Source organism: Salmo trutta, chromosome 33 (assembly GCF_901001165.1).
Source record: "Salmo trutta chromosome 33, fSalTru1.1, whole genome shotgun sequence".
Lineage (NCBI taxonomy): Eukaryota > Metazoa > Chordata > Actinopteri > Salmoniformes > Salmonidae > Salmo > Salmo trutta.
Window position 1 is genome coordinate 29717728 of NC_042989.1, and position 21584 is coordinate 29739311.

The 21584-nt window shown below is 43.6% G+C and overlaps 2 protein-coding genes across 2 annotated transcripts; one reads left to right on the top strand and one right to left on the bottom strand.

Moving 5' to 3' along the window:
* Nucleotides 1-266: 266 nt before the first annotated feature.
* On the bottom strand, nucleotides 267-12228 carry LOC115172808 (saccharopine dehydrogenase-like oxidoreductase). The gene is made up of 12 exons (XM_029730578.1): nucleotides 11733-12228; nucleotides 9981-10093; nucleotides 3609-3689; nucleotides 3187-3316; nucleotides 3038-3087; nucleotides 2769-2899; nucleotides 2560-2677; nucleotides 1425-1544; nucleotides 1283-1339; nucleotides 999-1110; nucleotides 766-847; nucleotides 267-665 (listed from the first exon to the last, which is right to left on the bottom strand). Exons 1-12 carry the CDS (start codon nucleotides 11929-11931, stop codon nucleotides 575-577), a joined length of 1284 nt encoding a protein of 427 aa, XP_029586438.1. The 5' UTR covers nucleotides 11932-12228; the 3' UTR covers nucleotides 267-574.
* A 135-nt stretch (nucleotides 12229-12363) lies between these two features.
* tfb2m (transcription factor B2, mitochondrial) lies at nucleotides 12364-21458 on the top strand. The gene is made up of 10 exons (XM_029730577.1): nucleotides 12364-12519; nucleotides 13223-13515; nucleotides 15166-15355; nucleotides 16072-16163; nucleotides 16272-16425; nucleotides 18296-18444; nucleotides 18548-18637; nucleotides 19312-19371; nucleotides 19653-19801; nucleotides 19942-21458. The coding sequence occupies exons 2-10, from the start codon at nucleotides 13261-13263 to the stop codon at nucleotides 20129-20131; spliced, it is 1329 nt and encodes a 442-aa protein (XP_029586437.1). The 5' UTR covers nucleotides 12364-12519; nucleotides 13223-13260; the 3' UTR covers nucleotides 20132-21458.
* The last annotated feature ends 126 nt before the right edge of the window (nucleotides 21459-21584 follow it).

Genomic DNA, 21584 nt, shown 5'->3' on the forward strand with positions numbered 1-21584 from the left:
ATCCATAACAATGCAGGTCAGGCTTTTTATTGAGAAAGAAAAACACATGCACGGGCATGAAACGCACAGGCATGGAACACCCACCCCACACACACAGGCATGGAACACCCACCACACACACACACACACACACACACAGGCATGGAACACCCACCACACACACACAGGCATGGAACACCCACCCACCCCACACAGGCATGGAACACCCACCCACCCCACACACACAGGCATGGAACACCCACCACACACACAGGGGAGAAGAGGAATTTGTATCCTACTCTACACAAACGGCACTACCGCTGGCGAGTTTATTAAAGCCGAGGCCACATTATTTGACAATAAAGTAACGGTCTCTTAAAAGACTCTACAGTCCCAGTCAGACAGAGGGTGGTCATTATCGGGCCATGCTGCAAAGTTAGAAGGAAGGAGAAATCTAACCTTCATCCTAACCCTAATTAAGATGTTGCTGATATAGCCAATTTTCTCTTTGCAGCATGACCATCTAATGAGAACACCAGTGAAGTGCCAATTCTGATGACCTGGGGTCAGGGGTCAGGTCAGAAGAGGTCACACATTATATGACAGAGAACTGGATGCCATGTTTGTTGAGGCGCTCCACCAGCGTTGTTCTGGCAAAAGCTGCTCCTGGGGTGTACACACCACCCCTAAAGAGAGAAACAGAGAGAGAACAGGAGAGAGGGAACGAAAACGCATCAGATGTAATACACTACCCTGCTTGTATGCGTGTGTGTGTGTGAGACTTACTTCTTGGGGAGGGCTGTGGGTTCGTTCAGGATGGTGATGGCAGCCTGTACCATGGCGATGGGCGTGGCCACATAGCCTGCCTCTGAAACAGGGAGAGAAGCATTGTGTTCAACCCAGCAGCGGCCGCAGGTTAGGTGGAGTAGGGGTTAATAAATAGTCCTTGGACTAGTGTGTTTGTGTGGGTGTGTATTTAAGTACCTGGTCCTTGGACTAGTGTGTTTGTGTTTAAGTACCTGGTCCTTGGACTAGTGTGCGGATCTTAGCGTTGGGTCGTCCCTGGCTGGGGTCCTGTCCGTCAGTGTAGCCCTCTCCATAGAACGCAAACTGGAAGGATGAACCCTCCATCTGAGAGACACACAAACACACCAATCATTGACTAGAAGGACCAACCTCCAGCTGAGTGACAAACACACCAATCAATGTCAATTTCACAAACAAATTAAAGTTCAACATACAGGTAGATGTTACTCACACATTTTAACAATACACATCTCTCAAGAGATGCAAAAAACTGTACCTGCTTTCTGGTTGGTCCATCCTTGGAGAAGAAACCAAAGGAGAAAAACTCTGGAAACTAAATACAGAAGAGAAAGACAGGTTTTAGGTTTTCCGTGTGTGTGTGTCTATAACAATGTGTCTGTCAGTGTGTCCTAGTTCACCTTAATCAGCAGGTTTCGTCCAAAGTCGAATTTGACCAGGAACCAGAACATCATCCCGGCGAATAGCATCTTGACGATGTTGGCCACACCTCCTACTCCTGCATATGCACCATACTGGACCTGGGGTCAGACAAAGGTCAAACAGAGGTCTCTCCCAAACCACCCACTTGTCCCTACCAACTCGCTGGGAAGGGCCCTCCATTGTCACATGTTGCTGACAAAACTCAGAGGGTGAATTCCAGAGAGTGGCGAGGGGATCAATAAACCAACGACTGGACACAATCGTTCAATTAAAAAATAAAACAGCATGAAATTCCCTGTTGTTTTACAATATATAAAATAGTTAAACTTTTAATTTGGGAGGTATTTCATTTGTTACTTGTGTCAAGCCTTGAAATCAGACAAACAAATGCACACCTCTCCATTATTTTGTATTAAATTGCACAAATCCAAACATATCGCGGTGCACTTTGCTCTTGAGACGACAACCTTGATGGCCTGGCTGAAGTGACTATCGGAAGGTTAAATTAGCCCCTACACACCATGTGTGTCAAACTCATTTCACAGAGGGTCGAGTGTCTGTGTTTTAGTTTTTAGCTTTCAATTAAGACCTGGACAACCAGGTGAGGGGAGTTCCTTACTAATTAGTGACCTTAATTCATCAATCAAGTACAAGGGAGGAGAAAACACGCAGACACTCGTGCCTCTGGAATGAGTGACACGTGCTCTACACCCTCAATTTTCACTCCCTAAGCTTTGGCATGGTTGTGCATAGGACGGAGGCTCGCGGGAACGTGCAAATGGAGGGGCGAGGGGGGATTTGGTATTTAGGCGAGGTTCTTAAACATGGACTTTTCCTCAACAGGCCCCATGTCTCATCCTTACAAATGTTAAACATAAATAAGGCTTACATAAACAAAATGTACTCAATTATCCCTTGTAACAAAGTTTGTAGCACACAGTATTCAAGTCATTACTCTGATATCCTATCCACACTAGCATTTATTAGGATACATTCCATTTCAAAACTAAGTTTGAAAATTAGAGCCACAACACAAAATGGCACTGTGCTCATGACAACGAGAATACATATTGATGGGTGTGTGCGTGTATGTAGTGTATTTGTGTGACATACAGGTGTTTCCTGGTGTTCCTCCAGTAGAAAGCGTTGAGATCTCTTCACCACCGAGGGGTCGGCTCCCATGAACGGGACTGCATACTGCTGAACCTCATTACTATAGAACAGGGCACTCCTATTCACACAAACAAACAATAGAAAGTAACGTTATCCAACATGCACACAGATGCACGCGCAAACACACAAACACACACAGGTCCCTGTACCTGCGTTTGATCTTTGAGCCCACCACAGGGAGAGGTTTGTGTCCAAACTTCTTCCTGAGGCTCCGCAGCTCTCCGCTGTCAGCAAAACCATAGATGGCCGACTTCCATGTCCCGTCATTGATAGATCCACCCTGAGACAGAGAGAGACAACCGAATATCAACAAACATTCTTTAATCAAGATTGTACCTAATAATGTTACAAGGATGAAGCAGGGATTACAAGGATGAGGCAGGGGCAGTGTGAGGGTTTATGGGTAATGGAGTCTTACCTCAGGTCCTGTGCTAGCTGTCAGGAAGCTCTCCACAGCTGTAAGTGTCCCTGTGGCGAGAGACACACAAATGTGACACAAACACCCAATGGAGAGCACACACATACACAAACAGATAAAGTAAACTAACCTCAGGGACACAAACACACCTTTGAATTGTTCCCTGGTGTAGAGGACTCCCATGTCTGCAGGTATGGAGTCAAAGCCACAAGCCCCCACGATGTACACTCCTTTATCAGCTGCCTGGCTGTTGTAATTCAACTGCATACTCTCTAGGAACTACACGCACACACACACACACACACACACACACACACACACACACCTCTGTATTGGGCTGTTGCAGTGGTAGAGCATGTGATTTTATTGATGTTGAAGAGAAAACAGGCAGGGTAGGCTGAAATATTTAAGAGGACAGCATGGTGTCCAGCAGCCTTCCCATTTAACCTAGTGGTGTGTGTGTGAGATATTGTTTCTACCTATCAAGCCCTGTCCGGTCTAAGGGAGTGATAGGGTGTAGAGGGTTGATTAGGGGTTGAGGCCTGGTGACTTTGTTGTTGCGTCGTCTTACCTGGGGTTCTCCACAGATGTCAATGCAGTGTGCGCTGTTCTCCACGCATGCCTTCACCACAGGCTCACCCCAGAACCTGTACTACACACACAGCATTATCATCTAAAATATGACACCTCACTAAGGTGGTGTTTGTTACTACAGCAAAAACTTGTTCATATTATATATTAGTTGAAGTCGGAAGTTTACATACACTTAGGTTGTAGTCATTAAAACTTGTTTTTCAACCATTCCACAAATTTCTTGTTAACTTCATTAGGGGGCAGCTTGGATGAAAAGCGTGCCCAGAGTAAATTGTCTGTTACTCATGCCCAGAAGCCAGGATATGCATATCCTAGATTTGGATAGAAAACACTATAAAATTTCCAAAACTGTTAAAATAATGTCTGAGTATAGCAGAACTCATATGGCAGGCAAAAACCTGAGAAAAATCCAACCAGGAAGTGGGAAATCTGAGGTTTGTAGTTTTTTTTTTAAGTGATTGCCTATCCAATATTTACATTTAAGTGGGGTCAGCTTGCACTTCTTAAGGCTTCCAGTAGATGTCAACAGTCTTTAGAAGTTGTTTCAGGCTTGTATTGTGAAAAGGGGATCGAATAAGAGCTGTTTCAACAAGTGGTCAAGCTGAAAGACATTGGTTTAGTCTCACGCATGGCCGTGAGCACGACGCTCGTTCTCTTTCCCTTCTAATGACAACGGAATTGTTCAGTTGGAATATTATTCAAGATTTATGATAAAAACATGCTAAAGATTGATTATATACATCGTTTGACATGTTTCTAAGAACTTTAATGGAACTTTGACTTTGTGCATTTGGGTTACTGGACTATAACGTGAACAAAAAGGAGGTCTTTGGACATAAAGATGAACTTTATCGAACAAAACAAACATGTATTGTCTTACATGGAGACCTGGGAGTGCCATCAGATGAAGATCAAAGGTAAGTGATTAATTTTAATGCCATTTCTGACTTTTGTGACACCTCTCCTTGGTTGGAAAATGGCTGTGTGGGTTTGTGTGGCTAGGCGCTGACCTAACATAATCGCATGGTGTGCTTTCGCCGTAAAGCCTTTCTGAAATCGGACACAACGACTGGATTAACAAGAAGTTTATCTTTAATCTTATGTGTAACATTGTATCTTTCATCAATGTTTATGATGACTATTTCTGCAATTTGATGTGGCTCTCTGCAATTTCACCGGATGTTTGTTTGAGACAATGCATTTCTGAACATAACACGCCAATTTCAAATGAGGTTTTTGGACATAAAGATGAACTTTATCGAACAAAACACACATTTGTCGTCTAACATGGAGTCCTGGGAGTGCCATCCGGTGAAGATCAAAGGTTAGTGATTAATTTTAACGCTATTTTTTGACACCTCTCCTTCTTTGGAAAATGGTTGTATGGTATTCTGTGGCAAGGTGCTGACCTAACATAATCGCTGTTGGCGAGGTGGGACGCTCACGTCCCAAATGATCCCAGAGAGGTTAACAAACTATAGTTTTGGCAAGTCGGTTAGGACATCTGCATTTTCCCAACAATTGTTTACTGACAGATTGTTTCACTGTATCATAATTCCAGTGGGTCAGAAGTTTACATACACTAAGTTGATGGGACCACGCAGCAGTCATACCGCTCAGGAAGGAGACACGTTGTCTCCTAGAGTTGAACGTACTTTGGTGCGAAAAGTGCAAATCAATCCCAGAACAACAGCAAAGGACCTTGCGAAGATGCTGGAGGAAACAGGTACAAAAGTGTCTATATCCACAGTAAAACGAGTCCTATATCGACATAACCTGAAAGGCCGCTCAGCAAGGAAGAAGCCACTGCTCCAAAACCGCCATAAAAAAGCCAGACTACAGATTGCAACTGCACATGGGGACAAAGATCGTACTTTTTGGAGAAATGTCCTCTGGTCTGATGAAACAAAAATATAACGGTTTTGCCATAATGACCATCATTTGGTTTGGAGGAAAAAGGGGGATGCTTGCAAGCCGAAGAACACCATCCCAACCGTGAAGTACGGTACAGCATCATGTCGTGGGGGTGCTTTGCTGCAGGAGGGATTGGTGCACTTCACAAAATAGATGGCATCATGAGGCAGGAAAATGATGTGGATAAATTGAAGCAACATCTCAAGACATCAGTCAGGAAGTTAAAGCTTGGTTGCAAATGGGTCTTCCAAATGGACAATGACCCCAAGCATACTTCCAAAGTTGTGGCAAAATGGCTTAAGGACAACAAAGTCAAGGTATTGGAGTGGCCATCACAAAGCCCTGACCTCAATCCCATAGAAAATCTGTGGGCAGAACTGAAAAAGCGTGTGCGAGCAAGGAGGCCTACAAACCTGACTCAGTTACACCAGCTCTGTCAGGAGGAATGGGCCAAAATTCCCCCAACTTATTGTGGGACGCTTGTGGATGGCTATCTGAAACGTTTGACCCAAGTTAAACAATTTAAAGGCAAAGCTACCAAATACTAATTGAGTGTATGTAAACTTCTGACCCACTGGGAATGTGATGAAAGAAATAAAAGCTGAAATAAATAATTCGCTCTACTATTATTCTGACATTTCACATTCTTAAAATAAAGTGGTGATCCAAACTGACCTAAGACAGGGAATTTTTACTAAGATTAAATGTCAGTCATTGTGAAAAACTGAGTTTAAATGTATTTGGCTAAGGTGTATGTAAACTTCCGACTTCAACTGTACACACACACACACACAACCATTCAAAAGTTTGTGGTAACTTAGAAATGTCCTTGTTTTCCATGAAAACATACATTAAATTAGTTGGAAAATGAATAGGAAATATATTGAAGACGCTGACAAGGTTATAAATAATGATTTTGAATTGAAATCATAATTGTGTCCTTCAAACTTTGCTTTCGTCAACAACAAAAAATCCTCCATTTGCAGCAATTACAGCCTTGCAGACCTTTCGCATTCTAGTTGTCAATTTGTTGAGGTAAACTGAAGAGATTTCCCCCCCATGCTTCCTGAAGCACCTCCCACAAGTTGGATTGGCTTGATGGGCACTTACGTACCATACGGTCAAGCTGCTCCCACAACTGCTCAATAGGGTTGAGATCCGGTGACTGTGCTGGCCACTCCATTATAGACAGAAAACTAGCTGACTGCTTCTTCCCTAAATAGTTATTGCATAGTTTTGAGCTGTGCTTTGGGTCATTGTCCTGTTATAAGAGGAGATTGGCTCCAATTAAGCACCATCCTCAGGGTATGGCATAGCGTTGCAAAATGGAGCCTTCCTTCTTCAAGATCCCTTTTACCCTGTACAAATATCCCACTTTACCAAAGCACCCCCAGCCCATCACATTGCCTCCACCATGCTAGACAGATGGTGTCAAGCACTCCTCCAGCATCTTGTCATTTTTTCTGCGTCTCACGAATGTTCTTCCTTGTGCACCTCAAATTTCATCTGTCCATAACACTTTTTTTCCAATCTTCCTCTGTCCAGTGTCTGTGTTCTTTTGCCCATTTAAATATTTTATTTTTATTGGCCAGTCTGAGATATGGCTTTTTCTTTGCAATTCTGCCTAGAAGTCCAGCATCCCGGAGTCGCCTCTTCACTGTTGACGTTGAGACTGGTGTTTTGCGGATACTATTTAATGAAGCTACCAGTTGAGGACTTGTGAGGCATCTGTTTCTCAAACTAGACACTCTAATGTACTTGTCCTCTTGCTCAGTTGTGCACCGGGGCCTCCCACTCCCCTTTCTATTCTGGCTAGAGCCAGTTTGTGCTGCTCTGTGAAGGGAATAGTACACAGCGTTGTACGAGATCTTCCGTTTCTTGGCAATTTCTCACATGGAATATCCTTCATTTCTCAGAAGAATAGACTGATGAGTTTCAGAAGAAAGTGCTTTGTTTCTTGACATTTTGAGCCTGTAATCGAACCCACAAATGCTGATGCTCCAGATACTCAACTAGTCTAAAGAAGGCCAGTTGTATTGCTTCTTTAATCAGTACAACATTTTTCAGCTGTGCTAACATAATTGCAAAAGGGTTTTCTAATGATCAATTAGCCTTTTAAAATTATAAACTTGGATTAGCTAACACAACTTGCCATTGGAACACAGGAGTGATGGTTGCTGATAATGGGCCTCTGTACACCTATGTAGATTTTCCATTTTAAAGAATCTGCCATTTCCAACTACAATAAGTAATTTACAACATTAACAATGTCTACACTGTAATTCTGATCAATTTGATGTTATTTTAAATGGACAAAAAAAAAAAAGTGTTTTTCTTTCAAAAACAAGGACATTCCTAAACCACACACACACACAGTGGTTAGAGCGTTGGCCTGTAACCGAAAGGATGCAAGATCAAATCCCTGAGCTGACAAGATAAAAATCTGTCATTCTGCCCCTGAACAAGGCACTGTTCCTAGGCCATCATTGAAAATAAGAATTTGTTCTTAACTGACTTGCCTAGTTAAATAAATAGGTAAAATAATACAAATAAAAACAATTCAGAAAGTTCAGACCCATTGACTTTTTCCACATGTTGTAACATTACAGCCTTATTCTAAAATTGATTAAATTGTTTTTCCTCAATCTACACACAATACCCCATAATAACAAAGCAAAAACATGTTTTTACATTAAAAAAAATAATAATAAAAAAAATAGATATTATTTACATAAGTATTCATGCTATGAGACTTAATTGAGCTCAGGTGCATCCTGTTTCCATTGATCATCCTTGAGGTGTTCCTACAACTTGATTAGAGTTCACCTGTGGTAAATTCAATTGATTGGACATGATTTGAAAAGGCTCACACCTGTCTATATGAAGGTCCCACAGTTGACAGTGCATGTCAGAGCAAAGACTGAGCCATGAGGTCGAAGGAATTGTCCGTAGAGCTCCTAGACAGGATTATGCTGAGGCACACATCAGGGGAAGGGTACTAGAAAATATCTGCAGCATTGAAGGTCCACAAGAACACAGTGGCCTACATCATTTTTAAATGAAAGATGTTTGGAACCACCAAGACTCTTCTTAGAGCTGGGTGCTCGGCCAAACTGAGCAATCGGGGGAGAAGGGCCTTGGTCAGGGAGGTGACCAAGAACGCGATGTTCACTCTGACAGAGCTTCAGAGTTCCTCTGCAGAGATGGGGAGCCTTGCAGAAGGACAACCATCTCTGCAGCACTCCACCAATTAGGCCTTTATGGCAGAGTGGCCAGACGGAAGCCACTCCTCAGTAAAAGGCACATGACAGCCTGCATGGAGTTTGCTAAAAGGCACCTAAAGGACCTTTAAGATTCTCTGGTCTGATGAAACTAAGATTGAACGCTTTGGCCTGAATGCCAAGCATCAAGTTTGGAGGAAACCTGGCACCATCCCTACGGTGAAGTATGGTGGTGGCAGCATCATGCTGTGGGGATGTTTTCAGCAGCAGGGACTGGGAGACTAGTCAGGATCGAGGTAAAGATGAATGGAGCAAAGTACAGAGAGATCCTTGATGAAAATCTGCTCCAGAGCGCTCAGGACAGGGCGAAGGTTTACCTTATAACAGGACAACAACCTTAGGCACACAGCCACGACAACACAGGAGTGGCTTTGGGACAAGTCTCTGAGTGTCCTTGAGTGGCCCAGCCAGAGCCTGGACTTGAACCCAATCGAACATCTCTGGAGAGACCTGAAAATAGCTGTGCAGAAACACTTCCCATCCAACCTGACCGGGCTCAATGGAAGAAACTCCCTAAATACAGGTGTGCCAAGCTTGTAGCGTGATACCTAAGAAGACTCGAGGCTGTAATTGCTGTCAAAGGTGCTTCAACAAAGTACTGAGTAAAGGGTCTGAATACGTATGTAAATGTATATTTCAGTTTTTTTTTTTATACATTTGCAAACATTTCTAACAACTTGTTTTTGCTTCATCATTATGGGGTATTGTGTGTTGTTTGAGAGAAAAAAAGATTTAATGTGTGTGTATGAACACACATATATACATAGTGGACCATGCCACCTCATGTTACAGTCACAGGTATCCGTTTTCTCTGGACTGGCTCATCGTGTGCGTATGCGTGCTGACATACAGTACAAGGTGCACTGGTGATCGCCACCGTCATCATTACTGGCGTTTCACAAGTTGCAAAGTCATGTCCTCACTGCTATCAGACCACATTCTGCAGCCCCATGGCACAACAGGAGGGCAGAGTGGAGATCAGGTCTGACATCAAAACACTCTTCCATACTAATATCTGGATTCTAACAATGGAAGAGGCAGCATTGATATCCCTCTTCATTTCTGACAATCACACTCATTGTGTCTCTGCGGCACTTACAGTATGTGTCTGCGTGTGTGCTGTGGTGTGTGGCATCTCCACAGTCAGTACTTACTGGCCCCACACAGTTGAGAACAATAACAGCCTGTTTGCACATGGCGGCCAGAGAATCAGGCTCTCCCACATCAGCCACAATGACCTCCACCGCGGTCCTCAGCTCTGGCTTACCTGAAACACACAGCAGAGGACTCAGTCATTTCACCATTATATTATTAACATATTTACAAATACAACACACTTCATTATGTGTTGAACAAACTACAATATATTGTACAACAATGATCTGGTTTAAAATAGCTCAGTGACCAAAAAGTAATTGGGTGGGCCAGTGTGGCTGACCCATGAATTGAATTCTGTATGTGTAGCCTATCCTTCACAGTACAGAATTTCTATCTGTTTTTACCCCCAAGCCTCTGTGTCACTGTTTCCTTCAATCTAGTCCAGATAGATTTCTAAGTGCTAAAGTGTGTCACCTCTTGGAAAATTAGTCTGAATGAGGACTAAAAGAAAACCTAATAAAATCAGTCTTTTTTATTCTGGTTCAATAAAGTACCTTTGAAGAGCATCATGAACAGTTATCTTTCCTGTGCAGTTTTGCATTAGCCCCCAGTATAAGTTATATGCGGTACACTACTAGCCTACTGTAATTACCAAACATGAACTGCTGTAAGTTATGCACACACTGAATGCTGTGCCATATACTTGACATAGCCATAACAGATAGAAAAATACTGCCTGATTGGAATCTCAATGTTGGGGGAAAAACGAGGGGTCAGTAGACGGATGAACGACTATAAAACAATGCAGTCACAATGTACACAAATGCCAAACTAGGCTGTGTGTCTGTTGCATATTCCAAACGAACTCTCTAAAGTACCTGAGAATGCGTATTATTTTGCCATATAACCCATGACAATTGTGTCTAAAATGGCAACCTGGCCACGGCTTTAGAGCAGTAGACAGAGGCACCATTGAGGCCAGGGGTGGGAAGGTAAAGGCTAAATCCCTGTTGGGGTATTTTCCATCAGCTGTTGGCGAGGGCTATCCCAGGAGGGCAGCAAGAACAGCTCCATTTTCCTAATCTCAACCCTATTAGAACCCATCCCTTTCCTGGCAAGCCAGCCACTCACTAATCAACAACTGAATTAAGATTGAATGTATTAAGTGTTGCGGAGAGCAACTTTGTAGAGTGTAAGCTATCTGGTCTAACAACATATATTTCCAGCTACCACAACTACTGAAACACATAAGTGACTAAATCAAATGAAATTTTATTGGTCACATACACATGTTTAGCAGATGTTATTGTGAGTGTAGGGAAATGCTTGTTTCTAGCTCTAACAGTGCAGTTATATCTAACAATTTCACAACAATACACACTCATCTAAAGTAAAGTAATGGAATTAATATATACATTTATGTCTGTGCACTTGAGTTATATTTTTTTCGAAGTCTATGGCATACTGAGTGCAATGCAAGTGCAGAACATCCTTGGTCAAAACAAGGTTAACAAGGTTAAATTATAACTGATACAGTGACTCCTTGTTCCAAGTTAGATCAGGTGAGTTTGCTGGCTGGCACTGACACGACACAGTAGACACACACTGTGACACCCAGCTAGCAAACTTCCTTGAATCCCTCTGTGAAATCCAATGACAATGCACAATGGTGTCAGCCAGTCAGCTAACTAGACCAAAGATCCTCTCTGTCTTGACATATCCAGATTTAACTAATTCAATGTGTAACATAAACTGTATTAGCTAGTTTGCTAAGGTTACATGTCAATGAGGCCAGTAACGTTACGTACCGAGGGCTCCGGCGGCCTGCTCTAGAACTTTGTCCAGTTTCTGTCTGCTTCTCCCAGCCACAGCCCATTTCAGCGTCCCATTCGGGCCCTCCGACACGATCCTGGCCACCTCTTCAACCACGAACTGCCCGGTGAAACCCGAAGCCCCGAAAATAATAATGTGATAAGGTCTGCTAGAGGAGGTATCCACCTTCGCCATAGTTACAAATAGCTAGTTATACTCAAGGAAACACACAGCACAAGCGGCGAAAACGGGAATAAGCGTAGAAGAAACGTGCTCGTACAAATCATATAGCAAAGCTGTGACTTCCGTAGTCTGATGACGATGCTGCTGCTGCTCGGTCGACGCAATGATCTAATCACCAAAACACCGGTGATGCAAATAGTCTACATGCACAAACTAAGCGTTTTAGTTATGCTAGTTTAAAGACATATTTTTGTATTTGTTATAAACATGTTATTTGATCTCATTAACCACCCGATTAGAATACAAACACCAATTAAAGGGAGGAATGAAATAAATAACCAATTGAAACGGTGAGATCAAATAGTAGGCGTGGTTATACCATTTTTTTATTAAGATTGGCTCTCTGTGCTGTCAATCACTTATTTTGCGTCGTCGCTTGCTAGTGACGTAAAACCATCACTGTAATATGTGCGTTGTGAAATCAACGAGGGTCAACATGTTCAATGTCACTGCATTTTTACAACATTCTGGGAGATGTAAGCTGTCTTTAGATTAAAATAAGATCAACATCAGGACAAACGACGATCTATCTGAGATAAAGTAAGCCCAGTTTTGACGCAATGTATCATACTTGCTGTTGATGATCAGCTTGCCAGATATATCTCTAACGTTAGCCAGCTAGCTAGCTTACTTGCTAAACGTAGCGTTGCAGACCAGGACGTGTAAGCTAGATAACTATCCAGGCCGATAGCCATATCCAAAATTGTTTGGCAGAAGAACATTAAAATAAACCTTTAGGTTGGTATCTAATGTAGCTAGCTAGCTAGCTACCTACCTAACATTTTATGTAGGTAGCTAACTACCTAGCTAACGTTAGCTAACTGGCTACCTCAGCTTTTGATATAACGTTAGTAGCTAGCTTACTTTACTTCCAAAGTTATCGATCCAATTCGACGATAAATCAGATTATTCACTCAACATCACCAAGTGTATATAAACATAATTTAACGTTGAGAAATAATGTCAAGACACGTGGTGTTGGGCTTGAGTGTAAACTAGCTAGTCACATTCTGTAAAGTGTCGTATTTCAAGGACATGTTTTTGTTGACAGTACGCTGGTCCCCATCAACTGTGGCTATCATGAATTTTTTTCTAGTAAACTAGTAGTAAACTAAAATAGTAAACTAAGTTCCCATTGAGTGGTGTCTAACCAAACTATTGCATCCAGAATAATATGTAGTGTTAACCATAGACACTTATTCAGAGCTCTTCCAAACCTCTGCTACTTCTTCATCATTCACAGGTTGTGACCATCATCCCTCCTCTTGCCATCTGTCCGCCATGTCCACTCAGGCAAGTAAACTGTTTGTGGTAGCGGTGCGGTCTGCATGTTGCCACCCCAGGGCTAGGCCCACCTTGAAGCAGCCTGCCTCTCCCTGTAGCCCCAGGGTCCTGCTCCAGAGACGGACCTTCAGCCTGGACTCGCTTTCCTCCGGCCCCGGCCGGCCACAGCCTCAACAGGCTAGAACAGACCGGGCATCCCCCTCTTCAGCCCCGACCCACAGGAACCTGTCGGCTGTGGCTGTCTCTGTCCAGGTAGAGATACCGGTGGTGTTTTATGGACAAGTAACAATGTGTCCATAACAACAGCAAACCAGTTGTTCCAAAACTGTGGGAAAGCTACTGGGTTTGTGTTTGTTAACAATGTCTTATTGGTTTTGCACAACAGTTGTGCTCGAGCTCTGGGGGCCCGTGTAAACCTTTTTATTTTACGTATCAACTAGGAAGCTACGTGTTTCTTGGGCTACAGGAATGTGACTGAAAAAGTGCCTCAGGTCTTGAGAAATGAAAAAAATTCAACTGATTGGAAGTATGACTATATCGGTGAACATATGCAGTGGTCAAGGCTACGACGGCGCCAGTGCGTTGAGTGGTGCTTACTCAGGTGTTCAGAAGCACATCAGACCGAGAGCCTAATGCTACTTACTAGGGACGTGACAAATGTATCATTTCTCTTAACGTTTAAAATGTCTTTTATTAATTTTTTTACATTTTAAAGTGATGTGAGTTCACAATCCAGATATGACCTCTAGGGGCAAAACCGGTAGTCACTAGTTGCCACAGACATAAAGCCTGCAGATTTCTACAATTTCTCTTCTTGAAATTGGATTTTAAACTTAAACACACTGCTAACCTTATGGCTAACCTAAATCAAGACCACAAATAAAAATGTTTTCATGAATTTTAATGAGAGAGACAATTTTGACTTTGTGGCTGTGGTAACTTGCAGCATTGGGGAAACAGAAGAGAGTGGTGTTGCAGAACTGCTGTATTTGAAGCATCTTTAATTGAGCCTCTCATTCTCCTTAATTGCTGGCCTCAGCACGTTATTGAACAAGATTAACTGTATAGGATGCTCTGGGGACAGGTCGTCTGGATACTGGACAGCCAATAAATAGGCAGATGCAAACAGATTATCATCTTTAGTGGATAACAATTCTCGGTTTGAGTTGTGTGGTTGCAATATCAACAGTCCCTTATCTCTGAGTCCCTTATCAACTGAGTTGAAATAGTGTGCAGCGCAATGGACATAAGTGCCAGAGTTTCCAATACTCGGTATAGAAAACAGTTGGGTCAGCAACCTCGACCTACAGGTTGTGGCAAAAACATTAGGTTCAGGTACAATCTGCAGTGTTTGAATTTCCAACTTTTTAATTACTGAACAAGTAAATACATTATTGCCAGCACTAAAAAAATGGCAGCATTGCGACACCTATGTATAGATTTGTGAAATGTTACGCTTAACTTGAGAAAATGGCGACCAAATAGGCCTACCAAGAAACATTGATCCGTTAGCTAAAGCAAGGCTAGACATACCCTGGCACCACAGAAAGCCTATCATTAATTCAATACACATGCAGCCGCATAGGCATGTCACAATTTCAGCACCACGGACAGCGAGCAGTATACTAAATACTTTGTGAGTGGCTGACATGTTTAAATTTCTATTTGGGTGGTAGCAAACAGCGACCTTGCGGGGGTCCAGAGAAACTGCATTACGCCAGTGGTGGCCAGTCCTGGGTTGACATAGTCCTGGGTTGACATAGTCCTGGGGTTGACATAGTCCTGGGTAGACATAGTCCTGGGTTGAGGCTGGATGGAGCGATGAAGGAAGAGGGGGGAGTGTTCATTGAAGCAGGGAAGATGAAAGGAGAATGTTTGTTGACGTGTCTGTCGTGTGTTTAGGACCAGAGTCGCCCGCTGGGCAGGTATGACTTCCTGGACCTAGGGGAGGTAGAGGAGAACACTCAGAGGGCTCAGCTCTGTAGAACCATCAGAAGGTTCATCATAGACCCAGCCCTGGCCAAACTGGTCACTCACCACCTAGGACCTGACCTGGAGGACAGCAAGGCCGCTATATTTGAATGTAATCCAGGTACGTGCTGCGTCTGTGTGTTCTATGTCATTTGGGACTTAAAATCAAATGTAATTTGTCACGTGAGCCGAATACAACCTTACAGTGAAACGCTTACTTACAAGCCGTTAACCAACCATGCAGTTTTCAGAAAAATACCTAAAAGAAATAAAAGTAACAAATAATTAAAGAGCAGCAGTAAAATAACAATATCGAGGCTATATACGGGGGGGGGGGGGGGGGGGGGTACCGGTGCAGAGTCAACGTGCGGGGGCACCGGTTAGTTGAGGTAATATGTACATGTAGGTAGAGTTATTAAAGTGACTATATGCATAGATAATAACACAGAGCAGCAGCAGACTTGTGTTGTAAGTAACAATGGGAGAGGTTTGTGTGTGTGGTCAGTAACAATGGGAGAGGTTTGTTTGTGTGTGTGGTCAGTAACAATGGGAGAGGTTTGTGTGTGTGTGTGTGGTCAGTAACAATGGGAGAGGTTTGTGTGTGTGTGGTCAGTAACAGTGGGAGAGGTTTGTTTGTGTGTGTGGTCAGTAACAATGGGAGAGGTTGGGGGGGTGTGTGGTCAGTAACAATGGGAGAGGTTTGTGTGTGTGTGTGGTCAGTAACAATGGGAGAGGTTTGTGTGTGTGTGTGTGGTCAGTAACAATGGGAGTGTTCATTAGAATGTGTGTGTGGTCAGTAACAATGGGAGTGTTCATTAGAATGTGTGTGTGTCTCAGGCCCTGGGGTGTTGACTAGGACTCTGCTGAATGCTGGAGCTCAGAGAGTGGTGACGCTAGAGGGAGACAAGTCCTTCCTACCTGACCTGCAGGTGAGTCTACCCAGCCTCGGGCCAGAGTTGTTTTTAGTAGGAGAGTTACATGTCTACACATCTTCATTGTACCAACATTCTTGTGTGTGTGTGTGTGTGTGTGTGTAGGCTCTGGAGTGTCTTCTGGATGATCAGCTGGAGGTGGTCCACTGTGATTTCTTCAAGCTGGACCCTATGGGCAGAGGCAGCATGAGACCTCCGGCCATGTACTCTGACAAACTGTTCACTGACCTGGGCATATCAGAGGCAAACTGGACCGATGGTGAGACACACAAAGGGAAAAGACATACAAATACACATTATCAGACTCCCCTTTGTTCACCAAGTACATCTATACTAGGGATGCAACGGTACAGTGGGCCCACGGTTCGGTATGTATCACTCTTTGTTGGCAACGGTACCTTTATATTTAAGAAAAAAATTAAAACCCATCAACCTTTAAACAATGAACTCTTTATTTTTGCCTAAAGACAAATCAAACTTTCCATTCAGAAAAATGGCAGCATGACTGACTAGGCCTGGTTTCTGTCTCTGCTGTATGAAATCAAGGGGAGAAAAACATTCAAATTAAAAGTGCTTCTTAGCTTTGACAACCTGTAGCTCTTCATCTCCCAATCTAGTACACAGTGAACCGTCAGAGAGAGGTAGCTTCCAGTACACAGTGAACCGTCAGAGAGAGGTAGCTTCCGGTACACGGTGACCCGTCAGAGAGAGGTAGCTTCCGGTACACGGTGAACCGTCAGAGAGAGGTAGCTTCCAGTACACAGTGAACCGTCAGAGAGAGGTAGCTTCCGGTACACGGTGAACCGTCAGAGAGTGGTAGCTTCCAGTACACGGTGAACCGTCAGAGAGAGGTAGCTTCCAGTACACGGTGAACCGTCAGAGAGAGGTAGCTTCCAGTACACGGTGAACCGTCAGAGAGAGGTAGCTTCCAGTACACGGTGAACCGTCAGAGAGAGGTAGCTTCCAGTACACGGTGAACCGTCAGAGAGAGGTAGCTTCCAGTACACGGTGAACCGTCAGAGAGAGGTAGCTTCCAGTACACGGTGAACCGTCAGAGAGAGGTAGCTTCCAGTACACGGTGAACCGTCAGAGAGAGGTAGCTTTGCGTTGCTCTGGATGTCCAACTATCACTGGAGAGAGCTAGATCCGGTGCCTGTGTCAATTCCTTTTCAATTTCTCTCTGATGTGTCATAGAGTTTGGGAATTACTTTGCTGCTGAAATGTGTGAGGGAGGGTAAATTGTAACACGGCTAAAAAAAATCAGGTGACGAAATCCGAGTCAACCACCGAATAGGGCTGCAAATCTTTGGCTATGAATACTCCCACTGCTTTCGTTAATTCTTAGTTTCTGAATTTGTCGCGAATTGTTGTTGGAAGGCAGCAGTGAGAGAGTGTGTTTTGGCTAACGAGTGGACGCTCCTTGCTCCAGCTCCACCTGCAAGGGATACGGCTGGGTGACGGCCACGTAAATGACACATCATGTTAGAAGTGTTTCCACTCAAGTAGCCGACAGTGGCAAAGCAATGCTTGCAGACTGTACTTTGTTTGTTTACGGTCTTCTTACCCTCGTCATCGTATTGAACACTGAATCCAAAATGTTTCCACACAGTGGATTTGAAAGACGGCGGTGCCTCTTAAAATTTGCTTCTCTCGGTCTTGCTAGCACTCGCCATTGTCACGTTGGAGCTGAGAGAATATTAGTTTTTTGTTTCCCCTCTCTTTGTGGGGCCCCTTTAGGGAGGTTTCTTACTGAGACGTCATTGCAAATCGTCATTGGTTGTTTAAGGGGGAGGGGGTTGCGGTCACTGCGGTTGCCACATTGAGACATTGTGGAGTAAAGTTTGTCAGCCCTCAGGAGCCCCCTAACGGCCCCAAGCGGCACGTGTGGATCTGAATGTACAATGTGTGTGTAGTCTGCAGCGCAATAAGCAAGTTTTGGAAAAGGACAGGCATACCATAATTCCACAGTTCATGTGTGCGTCTTGAACCATAGGGGGCGTACTGAAGGGTTCGATAACATACTGTACCGTTGCATCCCTAATCTATACCAGGAATTTGACCTGGAGAAAAGGTGCTGACCACAATAGAACAAATTATCCTGTGTTTATTAACTCTCTCTGTGTGTGTAGAGGTTCCAGTGAAGGTGGTTGGTATATTCCCCCAGCGCATTGAGAGGAGTCAGCTGTGGAAGCTGCTGTATGTTCTGTTTGATCGGCTCTCTATCTACCGTTACGGACGAGTAGAGCTCAACATGTTCATCAGTGAGAAGGAATACCTGGTGAGTGCACGCACACACACACACACACAGAGAGACTCACTGAGAGGAAATGCAGTGGTGTTTTAACAATGGTGTGGATGGTTTTGTTCTTTCTCTCCCATAGAAACTAATGGCTAAGCCAGGGGACATGTTGAACTACAGAGCGTTTGGAGCTTTATGGCAGATGGCATGCCACATCGAACTGCTACACAAGGTGAGAGGGAAGGGCTATAACTGGAGGAATGGGAGAGAAGTAGATATACCTGGTGGGATGATTAGGGTGTGTGAGTTAGTAAAGGTAGAACTGGAGGAATGGGAGAGAAGTAGATATACCTGGTGGGATGGTTAGGGTGTGTGAGTTAGTAAAGGTAGAACTGGAGGAATGGGAGAGAAGTAGATATACCTGGTGGGATGGTTAGGGTGTGTGAGTTAGTAAAGGTAGAACTGGAGGAATGGGAGAGAAGTAGATATACCTGGTGGGATGGTTAGGGTGTGTGAGTTAGTAAAGGTAGAACTGGAGGAATGGGAGAGAAGTAGATATACCTGGTGGGATGGTTAGGGTGTGTGAGTTAGTAAAGGTAGAACTGGAGGAATGGGAGAGAAGTAGATATACCTGGTGGGATGGTTAGGGTGTGTGAGTTAGTAAAGGTAGAACTGGAGGAATGGGAGAGAAGTAGATATACCTGGTGGGATGGTTAGGGTGTGTGAGTTAGTAAAGGTAGAACTGGAGGAATGGGAGAGAAGTAGATATACCTGATGGGATGGTTAGGGTGTGTGAGTTAGTAAAGGTAGAACTGGAGGAATGGGAATAAGCGGTGAGAGCAGATGTCACAGAGCTTTGACAGTGTCTCTTCTAACAGACGCTCTTCTCTGTGTGTTCTCTTTCAGGAGCCGTGGGCTTCGTTTGTGTCTTCTTCTAAGTACAAGCTGGCCATTCCAAAGAGCAGAGTAAGGATGCACTGTTCTACCAGCATCATAATGGAACATTCACTTTGTCAGATCCTCCTGTGTTTGAATATACAGTGAAAGACAATATGTCATGTACTGCATATTGGAGACTTGTTACAAATATTGGATAACTGCTAATTCTGCTCTCCTGTGTGCTTTACATTTTATGATCTTTGCTATTGAGTTAGTATCTTCTATAAAGCGTGCTGTACCGGCCTAGCTACAACCATTACAAAACACACACACAAGGTCTGAAGCCTGTCGTTTCCCCCTCCGTCCAGCTTCCTAATGACAACCTGTGTCTGGTGCGAATGACACCTCGCAAGGACCTGTTCTCTGCCTCGCTGACCCCCTCCAATGCAGCCACCCTGGTCATGATGGTCAAACAATGTTTGGCCAAGAGGAAGGCCCGGCTATTAGACCGGCTCAAGTGAGTGGAACACACATACACGATCTTGCACAGACCGTTTCAAGTGAGTGCTGTACAAACTTAAATATGATCCTTGTTGGCCACATTGATAATCTAGTCTGCTCTCTCTTTCTCTGCCTCACCCTCATTCTCTGTCCCAGTATGTGGAGTCCAGACAGTGGTCCTAAGCTGCTGAAGGAGATGGGGTTGCAAGAGGATGTTCTGACGGGCCATGTCTACCCAGAGGAGTACAAACAGCTGTTTGAACTGGTGGATAAGTCCCAGGAGTTCACCCAGAGCTGGCTGTATGAGGAGGTACTGGAGAACACCCAGAAGGAGGGCTGGATATAGAGACAGCGCCACCACTAGAATTGGAGGGGTAGTGCAGCCAGGCTGTCTGAGGCTACAATTCTAGATAACCCTAAACCCCCAAGTTGTTGGACTGTTGAACCACTCCCAACGTCATGGTTTAGGGTTGACCTGAGCTGATGAGTTTGGTATTTGATCTTTTAAAAGGGGCAACAGTGTTTGGACTGAGCTCTATGTGAGTGCTGTCCAGTCGAGCCGAAGAGTTGACTGGTGAAAGGCTGCCGATCCTACCCTCATAGGACGTTTTCTCTACGGTTGGTTACGGGTAGCAGCAGAATGGTTACTTTATTGGCAAAGCAAGGTTATAACGAGTCAAGATGTATTTAAACCATTCAATCACATTTTGTCACTGTCATTCATGGGTTTGTAATACTGTAGGCTTTTTGCTAATACAGCACATGAAACTAACTGGGTCATATGTGTTTCCTGAAAACCTGATGTTGAATTGCATTGAATACTACATCAGGCAGAAATGAGCGTTTTGAATCACGAAGTTTCCTCGCATGACCTCTACAAGCCAGAATGATGAATAAAATATTTTAAAGTACTTTACCGGTTGGTCCTTTTGGAGGTAGGAATGTGAGACAATATATCCACAGGAAAGGGAAATTACATCAACTTTTCAAAGCACTGGTAGAGCGTTCAGATTTCTATCACCTGAAGCATGCGCAGAACCGTGTGAAGCTGTGCACAAGCTTGGCACATAGACATGCTTCAGGTGATCTAAATGTGGAAGCAATAGCAGCACTTTGAAAAGTTGATGGAATTATACTTTCCTGTGGATATACTGTCTCACATTCCTACCTGCAAAAGGACCAACCGCATGGACAACCAGAAAAGTACATTCAAATAACATTTTATTCAACATTCTGGCTTGTAGAGGTCGTGAGAGGAAACGTTCCTGATTCAAACGGTTGTTTCTGCCCGACATAAAATTCAATGCTTTTCAACGTCAGGTTTCCAGGCAATATGTGATTCTACCGCTTTAATTGTTTTGTGTATTGGTAACTTTTTAGTGTACATGCATACCATGTCTACATGTATTGACAGTTAATTCAATTATATGTACAGTTTTGGGGTATTAGGACCTCTTCTAAATGGTAAGTACTAAAATGTCTGACCATGTTCAATCACGCATGGTCAGCCAGTGCCATTCTGTATTCACTGATTGTCATCATATGCCTTAGCATTCCAGCTGGATAAAGATAGTTATTTTGTGATTTAGAGTACATGAAAAAGCATATTGAATCATTTCATGCTATAACCATTGGAGGAAATGTAATTATCAAAATAAATGTTTTGAATTATACTGGTCGACTGTTTCAAAGGTAATTTATTTAAAATGTATGTATAATTGGTGTGTGTTGCAAATCATGACTGTGGGAGTCTGTGCATTGTTGGTCGACAATGCTGTTTAGAAACCACTAGAGTTGTC